We start from the raw sequence: 23385 nt of genomic DNA, 5'->3' as shown, positions 1-23385 counted from the left end.
GGGTGCAATGAAAATATAACCATGGACTTTATAAAAATTGTTTTATAAGCACCGGTGAGGGAAAAACAGCCAAATTCATTTTTCCCCTTTGTGGTACATTAGCTAAATAGGCTAACATTGGGAAGCTTTATTTAAAATTAACAAAGTCTCATTTCCACTAGAACAGAACCAGTTCTATCAAGTTTGATATCAAATTAATAATTAAAATACACACAACAACTTGCCAAGGTTGGAGTATGTATAACTAGTACCAAGAAAGAGTTTTAGAACTCTTTCTGAAAGTTACCAAAATCAGCCCTATAGTGCCCTTTACTGATTGGTCAGTGTCTGTCAGCCTGAGCTAGGCTGCCTTCATGAGGTGTGAAGTGGCCTCGGCTGAAACAAAGAAAGCATCTGTTGGGAGGAGAACTGCTGCAGCAGATGGCAGAGCAGGAGGGGGTAAAGTGGCCAAACCAGTTTTCAAACAAGGGAAAACCACCTTGGACAGCAACTGGACCCCCCCCCCCCCATTTCCTGTTCCCAGCCAGATGGGAGCCACAGTAATTAGATTATGAGAGGGTTGGAAAGGGTGTGTTAGGGAAACGTAAACACACCAGTGGGTTGGTTCAGCCAGATGTAACCTACAGGGAGAGATTTTCTCCATGTTAGATTTTTAAAGAATGTTGCTTTCTGGGATTACTTTTTTCCACACTTCATAGGAAGTGGTCACCCCAGAGGGTGGCACCCTGCACCTCATTGGTCAGGGGCACCCCTTTGCCTGCCAACCCTGGAGCAAGGATAAATATGTCAGAGCTGTCCAGCAATTCAGATCCCTCCTGGAAGAAGATGCTGGAAAAGGACTGCCCTGCTGTACCCCTGGTCTGCACCTGAATGACTGTACCCACAAGGACTGCACCAGCTGCACACTCTGGGCTTCACCAACTCCAGGAGTGGGCTCCCTGTAATCTACAGGTACAAAGGAGCTGATCGGAGTTCCCTGCATCAAGTCCTGCAAGAACAGCCCAGCTGACCAGTGTCCAGTGGCCATTTGAGGATTATTGACAAGGTGAATTCTGGGAACTATAGTCTTAACTTCCAAGGAGCAACTCAGAGCTTCTGCAACCTTGGATAAAATTCCTGGACACTTCAGGCCCCCAAACTGACTTCTGGAGAAGATCCAGAAGTTTGGAGCAACTTTGTAAAAAAGCTCAATAAGGTGACTGACCTGTTTACGAGAATCAAGCTGGCGACGTCGAACCGTGGCCCAGCCTGAATTTGAGGTTTGTCCCGCTGAAGCTCCGAAGCTTTTCCCCATCGGCTACGTCGCATCGCAAGCCGGCCTGAAGAGGAGCCCCCGCCCGATGACAAGAGAAAAAGCTCCACAAAAATGTCTACGTTCGAATGTAAACTTCAACCGAGGCCTCCCGCTCAGTGTATCCGAGCAGGGCTCCATCTCGGTAGGATTCAACTGTGACTGTGCTCTGGGAAGCGCCACCAGATGTCCCAGGTTGGCGATTTTCGTTTTTAGGCTTTGGAAAACATTTTTGTACATTTAATCTTTAAAAATTCATATCATACATTGGAGTTTTGTTGTTTTTGTGTCATTGTAAAGATACAAAATATCTCCCATCTTTATAAATTGGTGTCAGATGTTTATTGTGTGTGGTGTTTTACTTATTTATTGTTTTGTTGATATTAAATGCTTTACACACCTGTCTCCTAAGTTAAGCCTAACTGCTCGTCGGCCAAGCTACCAAGGGTTGAGCAAGGATTCATTCATTTAGATCCTGACTGGATCTAGTGGGGAGTTGTGGCCTGTTGCTAAGCGTAGGTACACAATAATCCACTTTCCAATACAAGAGAATCCTTGCAAATTCCTGAGACGTACTGAGCCACCTTACCATCTGGACCGTGGGTGTCTAGCTTTCTCCGCTGACCCCTCTCTCCCATGGGGTGCTGCTATCTTATTGTGTTTTACTTATCATGCTGAGTGTATGCTGTTTTAGGGAAAAAGCTGGATTATTTCCACTCCTGAGATTAATCGACTGGTACAGCATTCTGTCAGTCTGACAAACTATATCTAAGTGGTTCTCATGGAATCAGAGGTGAATCCTCTAAAAGTGATAGCTCAAACTATTAATAAAATGCAAGATAATTTATGCATGGTCAGTCATGAATGGGCACATTTGTTAGACTGCATTAACAAGATGGGGTCTGGAACTACAAGTTCCCCGACCAGTAGTACAACCATTACAACCACTGCTCTTATTTCCCCACAGCTTCAGAAATTTTCATGCCACTGAGCAGTATAGGGAGGGGGTTTGGGCATGAAGGATTTACTGGCACTATTGGTACAGCCCCACAAGAGAAATACTCTGGTCATCCTCATTCTTTCTCTGAATTCCATGCCTAGTGTAACCTGAATTTCATAGCTTACTCATAAGCATGTATGACTGATTAAGTCAAACTCTCTTTGATTTTGTTGTATTTTTCACGAGAAGCAGTTGAGTGGGATACCATTCAGATCCTCAGTTAACATTCTTGCCTTAGAATTACGACTTCTTTCTGAAATATTTAAAAACTATTTAGTAAGAGACAAGCCAAGCAGGATGCTGATGTGAGGTTATTAACCATCAAAAAGTGTCAGTAAGATTTGGTTTTATATATCTACCTATTTAAACAATTGGTTGTTGAAGTTGCCTGGAGCGATGAGGAAGTGTCTGCTGCCTTTCACCATGGCCTTAGAGAAGAAACAAAAGTCCCTTGGCTCCGGTGGTAATCTCTCTGAATCTCTGCATGTCTTTATCGATTTAGTGTTGCAGATCGATTTGTGACAGAACAGGCCTCACTTGAAGAAATCAAGAACGCGGCAATTTTTTCACACTAATTCTAGACCCTTTTCTCCTTCTGAGACTTTAGGGGAGGAACCTGTGCAGACTGGTAATATGAGAAAACCGTTCTCTTCTGACAAGAGGCAGAGAAGAATGGCACTCTTTATGTACCCCCCAAAAAAAGCCAGGATATACTTGGCTTAACATTAAATGGCTAACCCAGTTCAAGCCCTAGTGAAGATAAGGGGCTTGCCTCTTTCAAAACTCCTTATTACAAGGCAGTAGAAATGACAGCCTCCATCTGGCTCTTTAAAAGTCTGAGCCTTAATTGATTGTAGAGTCTATGGTCGCTTCGTGGATGCAGCATTTCAAGAAAGAAGCTAAGAAGATTCCATGTAACAGTAAACCAGTAGCTGAAGAAGTCCACAGGGAGGATGGCACCTCCCTAACATCAGCACAATGTTGAGTGTGAAACTGCTCTTTTAGGAATGTCCCCTGACACAAGAAACCTTGTAACCATATTTTTTGATCTGATTGTGGCCTTTGCTGTCTCTGTGATCTTAGGTCCCAACTGGCTACGAAAACATAATCCCCTGCTTAATTGGAATAAAACCAGCATTTACTTTGCAGGCCCATTTTGTGAGAATCACCGCTTATAGAGGGTGGGCCTGCTCATGGAACAGCATTTGTCATGTTTGGCTGTGAACATGGACACAAACGTCCTAGAGGCTCTAGAGCCTTATAAAGTGTATGAAGATGTTTTAAACAAGAAAGACGTACCTGCATTGCCTCTACACTGACGGTATCACTGCACTACTGATTTACAGCATGAGGCAATGATTCCTCATAGAATCATTTACCCATTTAATCCCTAAGAAGATCTGGTCCTGAAAGAGTATCCAGTCATCCCGCCTCCCCCGCTGTACCTCCAATCTTTTTCATCCTGAAACCTAGAGGAGATTGTCAGCCTTGCGTAGACTATTGTGAATTGAATCAGATCACCATTAGAAATAGATATCTGTTGCCCTTGATTTATGTTTTGCTAGACCAATGGCAAGGTCCCAAGATTTTACAAAACTTGATTTGAGAGGTGCATATAATCTTGTCCTCATCTAGCAGGAGATGAACGGAATATTGCCTTTAAGACCAGTTATGGGCATTTTGAATAGTTAGCAGTGGCCTTCGACCAGGGTAACGCCACAGCAGCTTTCCAACATTTAATTAATTATATTTATAGGGATTTACCTTACTTCTTTGCCATCATCTATCTGGATGACATACTTGTACTCTCCAGCTCTCTCAGGGAACGTCAAATGCATGTTAAAACAGTATGGGAACGCCCAAAGAATACCTCTCCATACCTTAAATGAGAAAAGTATATATTTGGTAGGAAAGAAGTCACCTTTTTAGGGTTTCATATTTCTGACAAAGGTATACACATGGTGTAAGGAAATGCCTCCTTGGCATGGTTACCCCCTGACTTTTTGCCTTTGCTGATGCCAAGTTATGATTTGAAAGTGTGCTGAGGCCTGCTAACCAGGCCCCAGCACCAGTGTTCTTTCCCTAACCTGTACCTTTGTTTCCACAATTGGCACACCCTGGCATCCAGGCAAGTCCCTTGTAACTGGTACCCCTGGTACCAAGGGCCCTGATGCCAGGGAAGGTCTCTAAGGGCTGCAGCATGTCTTATTCCACCCTGGAGACCCCTCACTCAGCACAGACACACTGCTTGCCAGCTTGTGTGTGCTGGTGGGGATTAAATGACTAAGTCGACATGGTCACCCCCTCAGGGTGCCATGCCAACCTCACACTGCCTATAGGTATAGATAAGTCACCCCTCTAGCAGGCCTTACAGCCCTAAGGCAGGGTGCACTATACCATAGGTGAGGGCATAAGTGCATGAGCACTATGCCGCTACAGTGTCTAAGCAAAACCTTAGACATTGTAAGTGCAAGGTAGCCATAAGAGTATATGGTCTGGGAGTCTGTCATGCACGAACTCCACAGCATCATAATGGCTACACTGAAAACTGGGAGGTTTGGTATCAAACTTCTCAGCACAATAAATGCACACTGATGCCGGTGTACATTTTATTGTGAAATACACCCCAGAGGGCATCTTAGAGATGCCCACTGAAACCATACCCGACTACCAGTGTGGGCTGACTAGTTTTAGCAGCCTGCCACACACCAGACATGTTGCTGGCCACATGGGGAGAGTGCCTTTGTCACTCTGTGGCTAGTAACAAAGCCTGCACTGGGTGGAGGTGCCTCTCGCCTCCCCCTGCAGGAACTGTAACACCTGGCGGTGAGCCTCAAAGGCTCACCCCCTTTGTTACAGCACCCAGGGCACTCCAGCTAGTGGAGTTGCCCGCCCCCTCCGGCCACGGCCCCACTTTTGGCGGCAAGGCCAGAGGCGATAATGAGAAAAACAAGGAGGAGTCACTGGCCAGTCAGGACATCCCCTAAGGTGTCCTGAGCTGAGGTGACTCTGACTTTTAGAAATCCTCCATCTTGCAGATGGAGGATTCCCCCAATAGGATTAGGGATGTGCCCCCTCCCCTCAGGGAGGAGGCACAAAGAGGGTGTAGCCACCCTCAGGGCTAGCAGCTATTGGCTACTAACCCCCCAGACCTAAACACACCCCTAAATCAAGTATTTAGGGGCTCCCAGAACCTAGGTAACGAGATTCCTGCAACCTAAGACGAAGAAGGACTGCTGAGCTGAAAAACCTGCAGAGAAGACGGAGACACCAACTGCTTTGGCCCCAGTTCTACCGGCCTGTCTCCCCACTTCAAAAGAACTGCTCCAGCGACGCGTTCCACAGGGTCCAGCGACCTCTGAAGCCTCAGAGGACTAACCTGCATCGGAAAGGACCAAGAACTCCTGAGGACAGCGGCTCTGCTCCAAGGAAGAAGCATCTTTGCAACAAAGAAGCAACTTTGAAAGAACACACGTTTCCAGCCGGAAGCGTGAGACTTTGCACTCTGCACCCGATGCCCCCGGCTCGAGTTGTGGAGAACCAACGCTACAGGGAGGACTCGCCAGCGACTATGAGCCCGAGAGTACCCAGAGTTGACCCCCCCTAAGCCCCCACAGCGATGCCTGCAGAGGGAATCCAGAGGCTCCCACTGACCGCGACTGCCTGCTTCTAAGAACCCGACGCCTGATAAGGACACTGCACCCGCAGCCCCCAGGACCTGAAGGATCCAACCTACAGTGCAGGAGCGACCCCCAGGTGGCCCTCTCCCTTGCCCAGGTGGTGGCTACTACGAGGAGCCCCCCCCTTGCCTTCCTGCATCGCTGAACAGACTCCTAGGTCTCCCATTGAACTACATTGCAAACACGACGCCTGTTTGTACACTGCACCCGGCCGCACCCGTGCCGCTGAGGGTGTACTTTTTGTGCTGACTTGTGTCCCCCCCGGTGCCCTACAAAACCCCCTGGTCTGCCCTCCGAAGACGCGGGTACTTACCTGCTGGCAGACTGGAACCGGGGCACCCCCTTCTCCATTGAAGCCTATGCGTGTTGGGCACCACTTTGACCTCTGCACCTGACCGGCCCTGAGCTGCTGGTGTGGTAACTTTGGGGTTGCCCTGAACCCCCCAATGGTGGGCTACCTTGGACCCAACTCTGAACCCTGTAGGTGGTTTACTTACCTGCAAAACTAACAAACACTTACCTCCCCCAGGAACTGTTGAAAATTGCACAGTGTCCAGTTTTAAAATAGCTTATTGCCATTTGTGTGAAAACTGTATATGCTATTTTGCTAAATCAAAGTTCCTAAGTGAAATACCTTTCATTTAAAGTATTGTTTGTAAATCTTGAACCTGTGGTTCTTAAAATAAACTAAGAGAAGATATTTTTCTATATAAAAACCTATTGGCCTGGAATTGTCTTTGAGTGTGTGTTCCTCATTTATTGCCTGTGTGTGTACAACAAATGCTTAACACTACCCTCTGATTAGCCTACTGCTCGACCACACTACCACAAAATAGAGCATTAGAATGATCTCTTTTTGCCACTATCTTACCTCTAAGGGGAACCTTTGGACTCTGTGTATGCTATTTCTTACTTTGAAATAGTACATACAGAGCCAACTTCCTACACATGGATAATGACAAGGTTAAAGCTGTCAGAGTCCAGCCTACCACTAGTACAGTCAAAGAACTTCAAAAGTTTGTAGGGTATAGAAATCTTTATCTACAGTTCATTAAATACTTTTTTTTCAGGATTGTTCCCCTATTACTTAGCTCACTAAAAATGGAGTCCCTTTTTACTGGGGTACTGACCAAGGAAAGGCCTATGTTCAACTTACAGAGTCTTTTACAACTTATCCCATATCAATAAGCCCTCATCATGCCTTGCCCTTTACAGTCAAAACAAATGCTTCCTCATATGTGGTTGGAGAAATCTTAGCATATAGAGACATGCCAGGACTCATGAGCTCCATCCAGTGGCTTACCTTTGCGTTTGGCCTGGAACTCTTGCCCTTTCAAATAATCCCACAGCACAGTCTCTGTTGCAGAACCTTCACAAAACTTAGATGAGGGCATTACAACAGCTTTGGAAAGCAAAGGCAATCTGTAAAGCTTTTGCACATCTCTACAACATCACCTTTAGTATAATGTAGAAGACCTAGATTGATTATCTTCTAAGAATCTGTCCTTTCCAGGGTACAATCCCATGTTTAGTCCTAATTTTGGGGTACGCTCAAGATAAAGGGGTTAGTTTGTTCCAGAGCCTTCGAATTAGCGTTCCTCTCCCACTGGAGAATGCATTCTGAAGCATCTGTCTCCCATGTGCAAAAGGGTCCTACACCAGCCACAACATCACCATCCACAGTCATGATCAATGGATCCCTAGAATACGAAGTATGGAATTGCTGGATTCATGACGAGCTTGGGACTAGTTGCAATATATAGTGACATGGAAGGGATATGATGCTTCAGAACGACTATGTGAGGTTGCTTGATTTGTAAGAGCCCCTAAACTAGTCAAAGTGTTTCATAAAAGGTTTCTGTGGAAAGCAGGCCCACACGAATAGGAGGGAAGCTTTCTGGAGCATGTACTGTCAGGAACTAGTATCGGACTTGGGAATTTCCAGGAGTAGGGCCTATAGAAAAACATGCCCAGATAGTTAGCACATTGTTTTCCATGTGTGCTAACAAGTTGCATCAGTGGCATAACCCACAAAGGCCTGGAAGTTCTGAGGAATGGGTAGGTGGAAACTGGGAAGGTCCTTCACTGCTGGGGGTGTGCAAAAGTAAGGCCAGGTGGTCATCTTTTTGTTTCACTCCCAGGCTTTGCAAAGCAGTGCCACTGAAAACTTGAAGTTCCCACATGCTTTTTGTTAGCACAGATAGTTAGCTCTCTAGGCACGGCTCTGCCAGTCTCCCTTTGTTTCCCTACAGACCTATGCCATTTACCAGATGGCGGTCCTCTATAATTTTTACCGCTTAATGAAGGCTCCAAGATTGAACCTCAGCTTGACAAATGCTTCCTACACTTCCGGTTCTCTTGCAGTATCCTGGTAGGAGGTAGGAGAGGGGCTAGTTATTGAGCTTCCCCTACTCAGCGCTGGTATGCACCATGTTGAATCTGGGCTTTGGAGTGAATCATGGTTGGTATAAATATATTTCTAATGTGTTGTGTGCTTTTGATATGGAAACCCAAAGATCTAGCAAGTCCTTGTGAATTCATGAGATGTGCTGAGCCACCTTACCATCAGGATCTCATCTGTATCCTACTCTCCTCTGAACCCTTTTTTCCCTGGGGTACCTTTATCCTATCGAATGTTAATCGCATTGAGAATGCTATGCCTTAGGGAGACAGAACGATTAGTGCCCTAGCCACTGGACAGAGTTACACCACATTTGGCAGAAAGGTAGCTCTTGCTCCAGAAAGTGACCTTTATGTTATTTGGTGTATATCTGTTCCATAGTTTTGGAGAAATTAAAGAAAATCCAAATTTGTATATATAGGGACGCGAAGGCTCTCTGAACCCTCCCAATCTCATGCTGAGATCTGATTGGCTGCGAACACTTCAATAAGGAAGTGTTGGCAGCCATGGGGCTAGGGTAGGGAGTCCCATCTCCCTGTGGCATTAATCACAGACAGTGCAGGGGGGACGCTCATCCCCCAAACAGTGCAGGGGGGGCGCTCAGCCCCCTCGCAGCCCCAGGGGCCACCGCCTCCCTGAGGCACTAATCACAAATAGTGCAGGGGTGGTGCCCCCCCTCACCCCAGCAACTGCCACCTCCCTCTGGCACTAATCACAAACAATGCGGGGGCTGACCGACCTCCCCCCTGCAGCCACAGGGACTGCCTCAAATCACAAACAGTCCTGAGGAGCACCCGGTCACATGCCTGAACCCCAGAGGATGGGGTCCCTGGGGCCGAGATCGGCCATGGGGAGGGGAGGCCACGCAGCCCCCTCCCCAAAAAACAAAAAATAATTAGTCTGGGTCCTGGGGTCCCCGGGGCTGAGATTGGCATGGGGGGTGGGGAAGCGCCCCTCTCCCACCCAAAAAAATAATAATATTTAGGCCAGGGCTCACGGGATGAGGTCCCCGGGGCTGAAATAAAAAACACAAACACAAACACACACACACACAAACACACACATACGTCAAATGATGTTTCAGTTATGTGAATTTGTCAGTGAACACATTAACGGTTTGAACAAAAAAAGATTTTGTGCCCCGCCATGCACTGCTTATAACCTCACATATGACATCACCTGTGACATGTTCTTTGACATCTTTTATGACATCAATGATGATATCTCAAATGCCATCATTGATTACATCACTGATTACATCATCCAATGAGTGTGTTTGTTTTATAGTTTACATAGTGGCAGGTAACTACCATAATACTTTTCTACCTACTTTTGTACAACCTGTGTCCGGTTAACCGGTGTTTACAAAACGCATGCGCTCCTAATGCACCATAGATGTGTAGATGTACTGAAAATGTTATATTTGTTTTGAAGATTACCTCTGTGTGCAGGTGACAGCTGAGCTGTGTTCATTATATTCCACACAAGTTTTTTGGTACTGCAGAAAAGGTTTCCAGCAAGGCAAAGAATCTATATACAAAGTATTGTGATGTATTTGTCATGAGAGTTTCACTGTCTGCTAACAGTGTGCTACAGAGTAAACTCTCTCTCCATAGAGTAAACACTGTTAACACTATCCACTTTTCTACTCATATTCATATCATTTGTCAATGTAGGTTCACTGACTGTCAGGGTTTTGATATCGGTAAAGAGTGTGCCTTGTAGGCATTAGTTACATAACAGGGCTTGAGTATCTGGAGGAACTTGGTTTTCCCTGAACAGTTGTAGACAGATTGAACACTATGTGCAGGAGAGGTTAGCGTTTCATCTGTGGTTTTATAGTCAACATGAACTTGGCTACCCATGAAGTGTATGGTATAGGGTCAATGTTGCAAATAACACTAGTTTCCTTTATCTCTGGGGGTTGTATGTATGGTAACATTAAAGATGCTTCATATTATTCTGAGCTATTTGGACTAATGGTATATCCGTGTAAAGAGCAATGTGAATAAAAGAAGCTTAGATGATATCATCCATGATGTCATGAGTGATGTCATAAATGATGTCATGGAACATGTCATGAGTCATGTCATATGTGAGGTCATAAGCGGGCATGGCGGGCACAAGTTATAGTTGGCTCTGCTAACTATAACTGGTGAATTTCTGATGTTTTATTAATTCAAAATGTTAATGTTGTCACTGACAAATTCACCGAACTATAACACTACTTTAATCTTTTTTTTACTCAAATTTTCATTTTTTTTAAAGAATTGAAAGTTCTTTTTTATCACACCTAATTCTAACGTTACTTTAACATTTGTTTTTTTCTGTCAATTTCTAGGATTTTTTTTACGTAAAGTAATATTTAATAACGATAGATAAATCCAACATCGACATGCAGCCAACCCCATGCTGTGCACAGCCTTCGGTCGTGGGCAGTGAGGGTTTAGCCACAAGGGCTGGCCTGCAGCCAGGCCCTGTGGCCAACCAATCCATTTAGCCACCCCCCTCAAAGGCATACAACCCACCCTGCACAAAGCCTTTGACCGTGGGTGGCAGTGGATTGGCTACAGGGCTTGGACCGGGGGACCCCATTATATCCTAAGTACCCCATTAATTAATCTTTTAACCCATTCTCTCTCTGACCACAAATAAAAGGATACCTTGGTCTGTTTAAGGTCTTTTTATAGTCTGCCTAGTAGAACTAATATTAAAAGAGCTCCCTGGAACATGGTTGAGCCCATCCTTACTTCTAGGGTCCAGGGTCGACCTGATGATGAAGCATGACCCTATTAGAGTGTCTGAGGGTTATAATAAAAGAAGGAACAGCCTCCCCCTCCTTCACTGAACACTGACCAAGTCCCCATGTGGGATAGGATTTTCTCTTGTAGGACAAGGGTTCTTCCACATGTTGCTGTGGCCCCAAAAACGCCATATCCCTGTTTAATTCGCTTAGGAATCTTTGTTCTTGAAGACCGAAAAAACAGCCAAATAAAACTGCACCAAATTTGGCATGAAAGTGGAACTTTCCTTAAGGAAGTGTCTTTGTTTTTTTGGTTTAAATCAATTCTATAGTTTTTGAGAAATTAGCGTTCAAAAAGAGGCCAGGTTGGGCATGGAGAGGTTACATTTTAGCGATATCTGGACCACGACTTTGCAGAGGATCCGCAGTACCCACCTTGAAGACGATTTTGAAGATACGAATGCCAATTTTGCTCAGAATTTGCATATCCTCTGTGGATCTTGGCATGACCCCCCACAGTGCTGCAGAACCAGTTTTCGTTCTGAGGTACTGGCAAAAGATCATGCACATTGAGGGCCAGACACAAGTGTAGGATGGAATGCAGGGCCTGGCCTTCAGCCATCCAGGGATTGGATGCCTGTGAAGGGTGGGGCACAGGGCCTGGCCAGATACAAGGGCCTCCAGTCCTTCCCTGCTGTGCACGAGCAAAGTCCATGTGCAGCGGAGATCAGATGCCTTTAACAGGTGAGTCCACAGGGACCCCTACACTGTACCCACATCCCACTGCAGATGCCAGAAGGTTTTGAGCAGCGAAGGTCAGATGCCCAGAGTGAATGGGACTCAGGACTTGGCTAGAGGCCAGGCCATGTGCCCCTTCTTCCACAATGCACAGCCAAAGGCAACAAAGGGTGGGGTGAAGTGCCTCCCCTTTGGCCAGGTTCTGTGGCCCACACCTTCTGCAGTGGGGGTCAGCCAAGGGGAGAAGAGTGTAGGGTCTTGCTGTAAGGCAGGCCCCAAGTCTGTCTCTTGTTACTTATGGGATTAATGTCATACATTTTTGGATCTGCGGATCCTCCTCCACAGAACCACAATAGATAGTATGCAGAAACTATGTCGTAAAATAGGCCCAAAAATAGCAAAAAATGTTTTATTAAAAATGTATAAAGTAAAGGTGGCCTTTGTGTTCATGATGTGAACAATATGGATATGGAAGAAGCAATGTTCCTGAATCCAACCCCTGCTGCATATGTTTGTAGGATGTGAACAGCAGGTTTTGCCACATGTTGTTAGTCAGTTGCTCCTGAACCCTGTTCTGCAGTCCAGTAGCTGTGTGGAACAGGGTTTGTCCACCTTGGATAGGTTGCACAGCCTGGCAGGAAGCCAGATTTTGTGGCTAACCCAGCTGCACTCCACCCCACCTCTGTGGTGACGGTCAGAGGTCTGAGAAGGAAGGGACACAGGGCCTGTCCGAAGACTGGACCTGTGGCCCACCTTACTGCGGTTTGCTGTTCACAGAGGGTGGGGACCAGGATCAGGACATGCACAGTGGAGATAAGGCACCAGCAGAGGTTGGAGCAAAGAGTGGCCCTCCTGTGCAGATTATGGACATTGGCTCTGCGTAGCAGGTGTTGGGCACTCATGGAATACTGGGTCCCCACCCATAGTACATAGTTCAAGGCCATGTGATGCGTGGTAGGACATCCAAGGAGAGCAGTACAACTTTAGTCCACCCACGCTAAGATTTTGGCCATAAGCAGAAGTCCTGGATGGGTAGCACCAACTTCAAAATCAAATAACTAAAAAGTATCTGGAACAGCATGGATAACACCGACGAGCAAACCACTCCTTAAAAAACGCATCTTCAGATTGGCTAATCCATATCAAACCTCTAGTTCATGTGCCAATGACTTCATGGCTAAACCCCATAACAGTGAGCTATTTCACCCATCGTATCTCCAGAGGTGTTGATATCCCAAACACCAATATGACAGACCAAGAGCACATAAAACATGTAATGTTTCATTGGGAAGTTGTTTAGCATGCAATTATAAGGCGTTGGTAAGGACCAAGAGTCAGTACACCTACAAAATGTTATCAGTGGTAAATTTCACTCTTGGGTCTGAGTTGTGCTTAAGTGCTTCTGGTTGGAGAACAGAGTTTATCTCGCTGTGGTATAACAGACTAAAAAGACTGACTCTACCAACTCTACAACACCTCTGCTTCTAAACTGGTGACATGGCAATGAACTTTTCAGAAGTAATGGATTAGGCAATGGCTGTATACCAAATCATGCGGACAAGAGCACACGTGGCAAGAACTGGTTCAAGACCATGAAACTAAATTCAGATAGTAATGTGTAGGTATGTACATAGAATCTAAGTGCTGCAAGTCTCAACTGCAATTATGAAAACATATTTCCCAAATAGAAAGCTATGCATACCTTAGACCTTAGTTAAGTATTTTCTACTCATTCAAAAGTGTTCCTGGGATTCTCATATAAGTTGGGAAGTGAAGAAGAATCCATGAAAGACTCAAAATACAACATCTTTGAATTCCCCTTGACCCCAACACGCCATATCAGAAAGCTGTCCCATGCAATTCTATTCATTCATCCAACTGATCTTTCCCTTGATGGAAAGTGCAGCATTTCAGCGTACCTCTTCCTCTGTGAGTCGTCCATCTCTCTCCAGACAATCTTCGATGTAGTCAATATCAACCCCCCTCTGAAAAATTAAAAAATACATAAAATAACTTACAGTGGAATTTCTACAGCATTTCTAATACATTTTAATAAAATGGTTGGTTCAGATATGCGACCCCCATAACTTATTCCCAATTCTCTGCCTCCCTCAGAGCAATTTGTTATTCCAGTGTCCACAATGGGAAAGGAGTGAGGGAAAATGCACTCTTACAGAAACCAAACAAGGGAAAACAATGTTCCATTTATGACCCAATTTGAAATTGAAATAAAAATGTTACTTACCATGTAGCCATCTGTTTGCAACATGTAGTACTGTCGATTCATATGCTTTGTATAGTCCTGCCATCTAGTGTTTTAGCCCAGGTGTTAGCAAATAGTTTTTCTTCAAAGAAATATAAGTCACAAGGTCTCTTGTGGCTCCTCTCTTAATTCAAAATGTTCCAAGAGAAGGCTTCACCCCACATTGTTTTCCACTCAGGGAGAGTAGTATAAATGTGGTGTAGTGTCATAGACAAGTCTAAGGTGTAATGTGTATTGTGGATGGTAAAATAAAGTAACAGAAACATCGGTGATCATCAGCCGCTTAGAGGGAGGAGGGTCGGCACATGTAACTCTATAGCACTATACACTACAAACAGATGGTTATAGGGTATGTAAAATTTTGCATTCATAAAGTGTGGCTGTAGATACACATGCTTTGCATAGACTGTAAATCACTTTGTTATGTTATGTTGTGTGTAACTGTAAAGCGCACTATTACCCGCAAGGGTATCCTGGCGCTGAGCAGGTTTGTGTGCCTAGCTCCGCCTATGGTAGGTTGGTTATTTGAAAAGCCAGCTTCTCATGGAATTAAAGAAGAGAGAAGGAGGATCTGATGTGCAGTGAGAGGCTGTTCTACGCTTTGGGAGTGATGTAAGACTCTGTCCTCCTCATATGGTTCTGTGTATGTGTGAGATCTATGCTAGTGGGAGTCCTACGGAGGAACGATGTCTGGATGGTTGGTGGAAGAAAATGCAACTGTTCAGGTAGTTGTGGCCGAAGTAGTGTAGTGCCTTGGAATGTGCATGTGAGGAATCTGAAATTAGTTCATTTGTGTATCAGGAGCCATTGGCACTCCAAAAGGTGTGGTGGAATGTGTGTTCTGTGTGGGAGGTTGAAGATAAGTAAGACTGCCAAGTTGTTGATGATTTGTAGGCTTCTAGTAAGTTGTTTGCTGATCCCGGTATAGACGGTGTTCCAGTTGTCCAACATGCTGGTTACCAAGACTTGAGTGACAGTTTTTCTAGTGTTACTTGGGAGTCATTTGAAGATCTTCCTCTGCATCAGAGAGTGTTGAAGCAGGATGCAGTGAAGGTGTTGTATTATGTGGTCATGTCCATTTTGCTGTCAGTGATTATTCTGAGGTTCCTGGCAAGGGTGCTGGGTGTGAGTGGGTCCAAGTTCCGCTGGCCATCGTTTGGAGTCCCATGGTGGAATGTTCTTGATGAAGATCACAACTTCTGTTTTATCCATTTTAAGCTTGATACAGCTGGTTTTCATCCAGTTAGTGACTTTGGTCTTGCAGGTGGTGAACTTGATTGCTGTGTTTGCGGTCTTGGTCAAGAGGGAAAGTATGAGTCGTGTGTGATGTAACTGTCCAGAGTGATTATATATGCATTGAAGAGGGTGGGGCTGAATGACGAACCTTGAGACCTTCATTGATGAGCTTGTGGGCTTCCCAGGAGTAAAGTGCCAGGCTGACAGTTTGTGAAAGGTGCCAGGCTAACAGGTTATGATCTGTTAAAAAGTAGCAGATCCAGCAGAAAGCAGGTCCTTCTATGCTAATTTCATGCTGGTGCCTGATGAGGCTGGAATGTGAGACTGTGTCAAATGCTGCAGAAAGGTCCAAGAGAATGAGCGATGTCGTGTCCCCTCTGTCAAGGATCATGCGGATGCCAGCTGTGGCAGCGATGAGTGCTGCTTCTGTACTTCGGTTGACCCTGAGACCCGACTGCATTTCGTCAAGGAGCTAATGGGTGCTGAGATGGTCAGTGAGACAGCAAAGATGAGTGTTAGTGCTTCGCTCCTTGGGGGGAGTCTTTTGGTGGCAGTGCTGCTAAATTAATTCGGGGTCCTATGGTTGGTATGTAAGGATTCTGCCAGGGAGAAGCTGGCTGTGATGTGTATCTTGAACATAAGATTTCCATGTAGCTGGTGAGGGTGTTCGTCTAGGAGGAACAGCTGATGGAATCTTTGAATATGAAGTGATTCCCCCTCTGTGCTGGGTGATCCTGTAACAGACAGAGATGGCTGTAGCGATGTCTAGTGCAGAGGTTGGGGTTAGCCATGTGTCCATGAGGAAGAGATTTTCCGGAGCATAGTCATACAGTAGCTCCCATATCTCTGTGGCAAGTCTGCTGAGCAAGAGGGTGTTGAAGGGCATGCATCCCAGTGTTGCATGTTGCATGGGTGGTAGTTGGTCTGTGTGAGCGGGTGGCTGGTTTCTGTAAGTGAGAGGGAGTGGAGTGCTGGGTGCTGTTGGTGCAGGAGTAGTGGGTGTAGGGTGTGTTAACCTGTAGGAGGTGCATGTGAATGGACCTACTCTGGAATTCACATGTGGTTAATTACATGGATCTAATGCAGCTAAAACTGGGTGCTGTTGGTGCAGAAGTGATGGGTGTAGGGTGTGGGAGAATGCATGAGAACTTGCAGGAGGTGCATGTAAATTAATCTACTCTGGAATTCATATGTGTATACTGACATGGAGCTAATACGGTTGAAACTAATTAGCCACAAGATGTTAAAGTGTGTTTTCCTGGCTCATGCTATCTAGGCCTCAATTAGGCCTCAACACCATCTGGTGTAAGATGGATTTCCCAAAACTGCTTATTCTCTGTATATTTCTGCTTCAGGTAGTTGAGCAAGATGTGGTTTTGTTTATCCCTAAATGACACAGTTCTCAAATAAGAGTTTAGCCTACTGTATAATTTTCTCTCTTGAAAGTCGTATTGTATTCATTCACAATGGTTCACTGCTATTTATGTAAATAGTTTGTTCGGACACCTCCTGATTATAGTATTTCAGCCCCTCTGAACAAATATTCATGTAGTGGGTTAGTGCTAAGGTGGTAACGTTATGTGATGTTTTATCTTTCTGTATTCTGATTTGATGAAATTGTAATTCTTTGCTCACACCAAGATGAGTTTGCAGTTCTGATGTTCCACTATGAAGAAACTGGTTATATGAAATCTTGATATTTGGGGGGTTAGTCTGAGACACTCCTACGCTATTAGGCATGCTGTCTGATTTTTTACTCATGTTACTGTACATTTGTGACTTACCCTGTTAGAACTTTTAGTCAATTATTCTACATTTATTAATCTTACTGAGAGCCTTCATGGCAGTTACTTTATGCATTTAAATGAGAATATTGCTGCATTTCTGCATTGTATCCCTTTTGAATTTTGTAATAAACCTTTATGTTCTGCTCCAGAACTCACCTTTTGAGCTGTCCTTTTTAGTTTGATTGTATTCTGAAAAGCTGTTTTCTACCATGTCTCTGAGACACACTACCTCATGAAATTGAGGGTAACTCTGTCCCTGATCCACCCAACTCCTGGGCATGCAATTGTGATGCAGATTGTTTTCTAGGGCCCTTGCACATCCACAATGGGAAATGAAGTCCTCTAGCACGGCTTCTTTCAAAACGGTTTTGGTGAAGAAGTAGTGATGTCACTTCCTCTGCAGATGAATGATGTGAAATGCAGTGATACCACTTCCTGTGCAGATGGATGATGGTAAACGAGGACTTCTTACTTAGCTTCTTCATTTAAAAACAGTTTCTCCTCAAGCACTGGCTAGCGGATGATCCAGATGTTGAAACAATTTTCTTGCAATAGTTTGGCCAACTAAAGCCTGATAATCAACCTGAACATCCACTCAGTAGTGTTTATAAAAGTGTGTGGTGTTGACCAGGTAGCATTTTTACATTTATAGATATCTGCTATAGGTATGTTACCTAAGAAATCTACAGTGGCTAATTTCTTGTGTGCAATGGTTGGGCAGTGGGACAGGTAATATGTGCTTGACCATGACACAGCAAGTTTCAATGCATCGAACAACCCATCACGCAATCCCTGGCTTGGAGATGGGGTGTCCAATATGGGGTGTAGTAAAGGCACCAAAGAGTTATTTTGTGTTCTGAAAGACTAGGGCCTGATTTAGAGTTTGGTTGATGGGTTACTCTGTCAAAAAATATGATGAATATCCTGTCTGCCTTATTACAAGTGGATTGAGTACTATGGCACTTGTTATAAGGCAGAAGGGATAACTGTCATGTTTATGATGGAGTAACCATCCGACAAACCCTAAATTAGGCCCATTGTCTTGTCAATATAATGCATGAGGCCCTTTTGACGTCTAGTGTGTGTAAAGCCCCTTCTTCTGCAGAAACAGGCTGTGCGAAGATGATGGGAAGTTCAAAGCACTGTTTCATGTGAAAGAGTAAGGCCACACTGAATAAGAATTTGGGATTTGCCTAAAGATTGGCTTATCTCTCAGGGCCTGAAATAAAGGTTGTAACTTGCAAATCACTAATGTGTCTGAGGGAAGTGACTGCTACAAGGAAGACAGACTACCTTCCATGAGAGAAACTTTAGGTCACATGAATGAAGTGGCTCAAGAGGTGGGCCATGAGCAGAGTGAGGATGTTTATTTTTCACACTGGGGTTTGGGGCATTCCGGAAGACATGACTGTTGAAACCCTCCATGAAGGTCTTAATGAAAGGGATCCTAAAGCGGAGTGTTCTCGATTCTGTATGTATGCTGCGAAAGCAGCTAGATGTAATCTCATAGAGGGGCATACTAACCCTCCTTTCTGCAAATGCAGGAGATAATAGGCAATGCCCTCAGAGAAACTTTCAGGGGGTCTATGTCTTTAGAGGTGCAGACATGGGCATATCTGTTCCACCTGGCTGTGTAACAGGCATGCGTGGTGGGCGTGCACATCTCTCGCAATATTAGCATACACTCCTCCAGTAGTTTGGGGTATCTGAACTCTAGGAACTTAGGTAGCAGATTGCTAGATTGAGTTGCCTAGGGTCTGGGTGTCCGAGCTGGCTCTGAAGCTGAGTGAGATGGCTGGGCCTGTGAGGTATCTTCTTGTGTAGGCTGACTAACATCTCCAAGAGCATGGAATACCAGGGATGCCTGACCCAAGTCGGTGCCACCACAATAAGGGTCATGGACACTCGCTACTTTTTCCTCACTATGTATGGAATGAGCGAGAGAGGAGTAACGACGTAAGCAAATATCCCAGACCAGGTTGTCTATAGTACATTGCCCAAGTCACAGTAGGTAACCAAAGGAAAGGTTTTAGGATTTTTCGTTTTTAGAGGTTTTCATGTCAATGGAGGGAGTACCTCAACCATGAAAGTATCTTTGGACCTGTGGGTTCAATACCCATTAGTGGCCTTGTTGAGGCATCCTGGTGAATAGGTCTGCAAAGTCATTGTTGAACCCCAGCAGAAGCTCTGTGGAATCTGGATGTTGTTGTAGTTCACCCATTGCATATAGTTCCTGGGTAAAGAAAGAAAGCGGTGGGGAGTGGAACCTCGCAGTTTTTGAATGCGATACATGGCTCTCAGTTTGTCCATATTAAGGAGAATCTACCCTGAATGGCCTTTGAAAAAGATCTCCTGGCTATACTAATGGCCAGAAGATCTAGGTCTTGCACCTGGAGGTGAGAGGTTTGGGTACATTAGACAGTCATGGGTTGAGATATGCTCCTAGCTCTATCAGTGAGGTGCCTATGACAATGCTAACCTGCAGGAAAGGCCTACCGAGCAACAGGTTGTTGCTGTTCCAGCATAGGGAGTATGCTGGGTTTTGGCTTTTACCGGCATTAAGGGGGTCATTATGAACAAGGTGTTAAACACCGCCGTGTTCATGCTGGCGGTCTTTTCATAGACCGCCAGCCCCCCTGAGACTCCACCGCCCGCATAAAGAACAGAATGCAGGGCCGGGACATTGCCGACGGCTCCACATGGAGCTCCCGTCAATGCCGCTGTACAGCGGATGCAGCCGCACCCGTCGCGCAGATCTGCGTGATGGGGCACTGCACGGGGCCCCGGAGCACCCCTTCTGCCAGCCTTTCCCTGGCAGGCGAATCCGCCAGGTAAAGGCTGGGGGAAACAGGGGATTAATGTAATCTGCCATTGTCAGGCTGCCTGTCGGCAGTAGCCTGGTGGTGGCAGAGGGCTGCCACAGGCGGCCCTCCTGTGTTAATAATATGGCGGTTCAGACCGCCATACCGGTGGTGGTCTTTTCCGCTGGCATGGTGGTCTGAACCCCCAACTTCATAATGAGGGCCTAAATCCTCCAAAAGATCCTCTGCTTGTGACCACTGCCTCACACTGCATGCCTAAAGGGAGCACAAAGGGAGCACATGCTCAGTCTGGGTAAAACATTGTTGCAATTCATGAAATCATCATCCTCAGTATGTTCATTACAGTCCTTACAGTCCGAAAATGTGCTGTCAGAAAAAAAGGCAGCAGCCTCTGGGATGCCATCACCCTCTGTCCATTTTGGCATGCCATACCAAGACAATGTTTTATATGAAGCTCAAGAAGAGCAGGGATTGTTGGGGCTGGAGGTGATTTGTTTAGTATTGATGGTGAACTCTAGCTTGTAGGGTAGGGCTACAGCCATTTGAGAATGTGCATTGCTGGTCTAGTGACAAAAAGCTGTTAATGTCGTTCCTGCACAGATGTATGGCCACAACTGCTAAACACCTTGTTAACACCCTTGGAGCCATAGTGATTCCAAATGTCAGAACTTTTAACTGGTAGCGTAATCCTCTTACCACAAAGTGTAGGTATCAGTGGCGGGCTGGATGGAAGAGGATGTAGAAGTAGATGTCCTTTAGATCTAACACCATCAGAAAATACCTTTGTTAGAGCAGCAGGAATGAAGTCCTGCATGACGGTCTTATGGAAGTGGAGGTTCAGATGGAGGAAGCTTTGAGAGGATCCTCCTGGTGGAAGAGTGGATGTTTTGCATGGAGTCGAGGACCTCTGGCAACTGCTGTACCACAGAGCCCTTGTAGGTGGCAGATCTCATTGTCAAAGGTGCTTTTGGCATTGGCTTGGAAGCCAGGTTTGATGTTACTTTCGGTGTCAACTTGAGGTGGGAAAGTGGATGGTCAGTGCCTTAGGGACAAGGAAGCATTTATGAATGGGGTTGCTCAACACAGTAGTATGTCAGCTTGAAGGACGTTTGACAGGTTCTTGTGGTCAAATAGAACCTACTAGCAGAGCAGGACTTAGAGGTTGGTGCTTTTTTAGACTAGACTTGAGGGGCCAATGCCCGACTCCCTTGGAAGAGGTGCACTGCCTCTGTGTGCTTCTAGGTCTGAGGTGTCAGTTCCTGGCTGTTGATTGCCAGAGTCACAATTACCACCCTCAGTGTACACTTGGGTTTAGACCCTGACAGTTTCATGGCTGGAAGCTTGATCTCCTACTGTTTATGTTTAGAGGTCTGTGAGGAGACTATTTGAAGGCTAGCCCTGCCAAGTGTGGCAGAAGGTCCAAGGGACCTGTCTGTTCTCCCTCAATGTCGAAGAGGTCTTTTTGCCCTGAGATGCCAGGGTTTTAGGCAATTCTTGGGGTGCATTTTATAATGCGCAAAAACAGTGGCAAAATTCACATGAGACCTCATCTTGGCTGAGGTAGAAACAGAGTTTGCCTATGAAGTGTTTGAACTGCACACAAGGCAGAAAGGGAATGGTGGCTGTTCTACAAGACCCACCCAAATTCAAACTCCGAAATATAGCATGAATTTCATGAAAGGCATTGGTGCTGAAAGTCTCTGGTACCAGTGCGTCAATAAGCCTTTGGCTGCAGTGGACCAAAAAATGCTTGGGTGATATTTGAGACCTTTGGAACACGTGTTGAGAGGCATCAGTAGTTTTCCATGTTGCTGGGTTGAGAGTCAAAAAGCTGGACCTGTAAATTTGGTGGAGAACACGTCAGTCTCTGAGCTGGCATTTGAATGTCTGAATCCAATGGTGGAAGAAAGCATTGTGACGTGAAGCCTGTAACCTGGTACACTGTGGATTAAGAGAGGAGCTATAACAGATTGTTTGATTCTGACATCTTCTTAAAAAAAAGCTGAAATTTCCAGGCTCGATACTAGATGGCAGAAGTGTGGAACGTATGTGGATCTTCAGCCACACAGGCAATAAGCATATACATTCTGCAGACATTTGCTCTGAGAGCTTATCTTAGCTTACTTGCCACAAGACAGATTGAACCCTGAAAAAGTCCTGTGTCAGGGGAGAGTTAGCCAATAGTCTACAGCACCTCTTCACTCCCTTTAATTTGTTTATGGACAATGAAAACATCCAAAACAGTGCAGGTGTGTCATACAGATAGGTAGCACTGTTCTCACAACTGCTCTCTTCACCTGTACACACCTCATTCAATATCATACTCTGGAACACACAAAGACTCCTGAGATACATCCAACATATCCCAACTATACCAACAGCAGGTAGCAACAGTACCAAGCGCACTCACCATCACCAGCGGCCATATACAGTCAGAAAGTGAGCTTGACGTTCAGCCTAGAAAATGCAGAAGTGATGTGATGGGTCCCCTACCCTTCAAATATCAAGAACAGTTTGAAGTAAGCCATTCTCATTAGAGAGAAACACAGCTATCTCCACAATCCGAAACAGGCACAAGTATGTCATGGAATCCTCAGAACTGTCTGTGAAGTTAATCACAATGACAGAAAGTACTAAGATGCCAAAGAAATGGTAGATTCTGAATTCCACAAATGCCAATAACACATTGTGGTTCATTTTTCGGACTGCTTGGAAGAGAACAAGTTTCAAAGTTCAGCCACTTGAATACTAAACAAACATCTGCCAAAGTGGTATTGCAAAAATGGAATGGTCAGCAAACACTGAGATGCAGAAAAAAAGTACAGCCAGAACGCTATTTAATAAATTTCTCTACAAGCACACAGACCGGTGTTTTTATAGGCCTGGTTTACAATATTTAAATCTTTCAAATAGATTTGCCTAAGGACTGGTAAACAGTGTAGAGAACAGAGCACTAGGGAGACGCACCAGAATGTTCTCATAACCAAACTGGTTGTGGCAGCAACAGTCCAGGTGTGTTAGGAGAAGTCACCTAATTCTAGATCTCAAATGCCAAGCCGTGTGTACACAATCAAGAGTTCACTGCAGCCAGAGGGCAGATGACGGGGCCATGCCGGCATCCAAGATGGTTGCCTAGCACAAAGCTCTGTGTCTGGATCCACAATCAAGTATTTATTGCGGCCAGAGGGCAGATGATGGGGCCCCAGTAACCCGGGGTGGGGCCAGTGCTGCTCGACTCTGCTGCAAGCTGGATGCTCACAGGGCTCAGCCGGTGCTTTGGGCTGCACCCGGAGCCTTGCTGCGGGGTCTCATGCTCGCTGGTGGCCCAGTGGTGACAGGGGCCATCAGCGACCCTGAGCTCACTGCAGTGGGTCCCTGCCGAGCCGGGGGACCAAAGACCAACTGCTGACCTTGCAGACTGCGT

General features: G+C 45.5%; 1 protein-coding gene across 2 annotated transcripts in view; it reads right to left on the bottom strand.

Moving 5' to 3' along the window:
* Positions 1 to 23385, bottom strand: part of LOC138261674 (cyclic nucleotide-binding domain-containing protein 2-like) — a 365490-nt gene that overhangs the window by 59098 nt on the left and 283007 nt on the right. For both annotated transcript variants that reach the window (XM_069210917.1, XM_069210916.1), the window contains exon 11: positions 13773 to 13838. In XM_069210917.1, the coding sequence (XP_069067018.1) occupies positions 13773 to 13838 (66 nt within the window). The remainder of the gene's footprint in view (positions 1 to 13772; positions 13839 to 23385) is intronic.

The sequence above is a fragment of the Pleurodeles waltl genome, chromosome 10 (genome assembly GCF_031143425.1).
Source record: "Pleurodeles waltl isolate 20211129_DDA chromosome 10, aPleWal1.hap1.20221129, whole genome shotgun sequence".
Lineage (NCBI taxonomy): Eukaryota > Metazoa > Chordata > Amphibia > Caudata > Salamandridae > Pleurodeles > Pleurodeles waltl.
The sequence above is the reverse complement of the archived record's forward strand: the minus strand, read 5'-3'. Positions and strand labels throughout refer to the sequence as shown.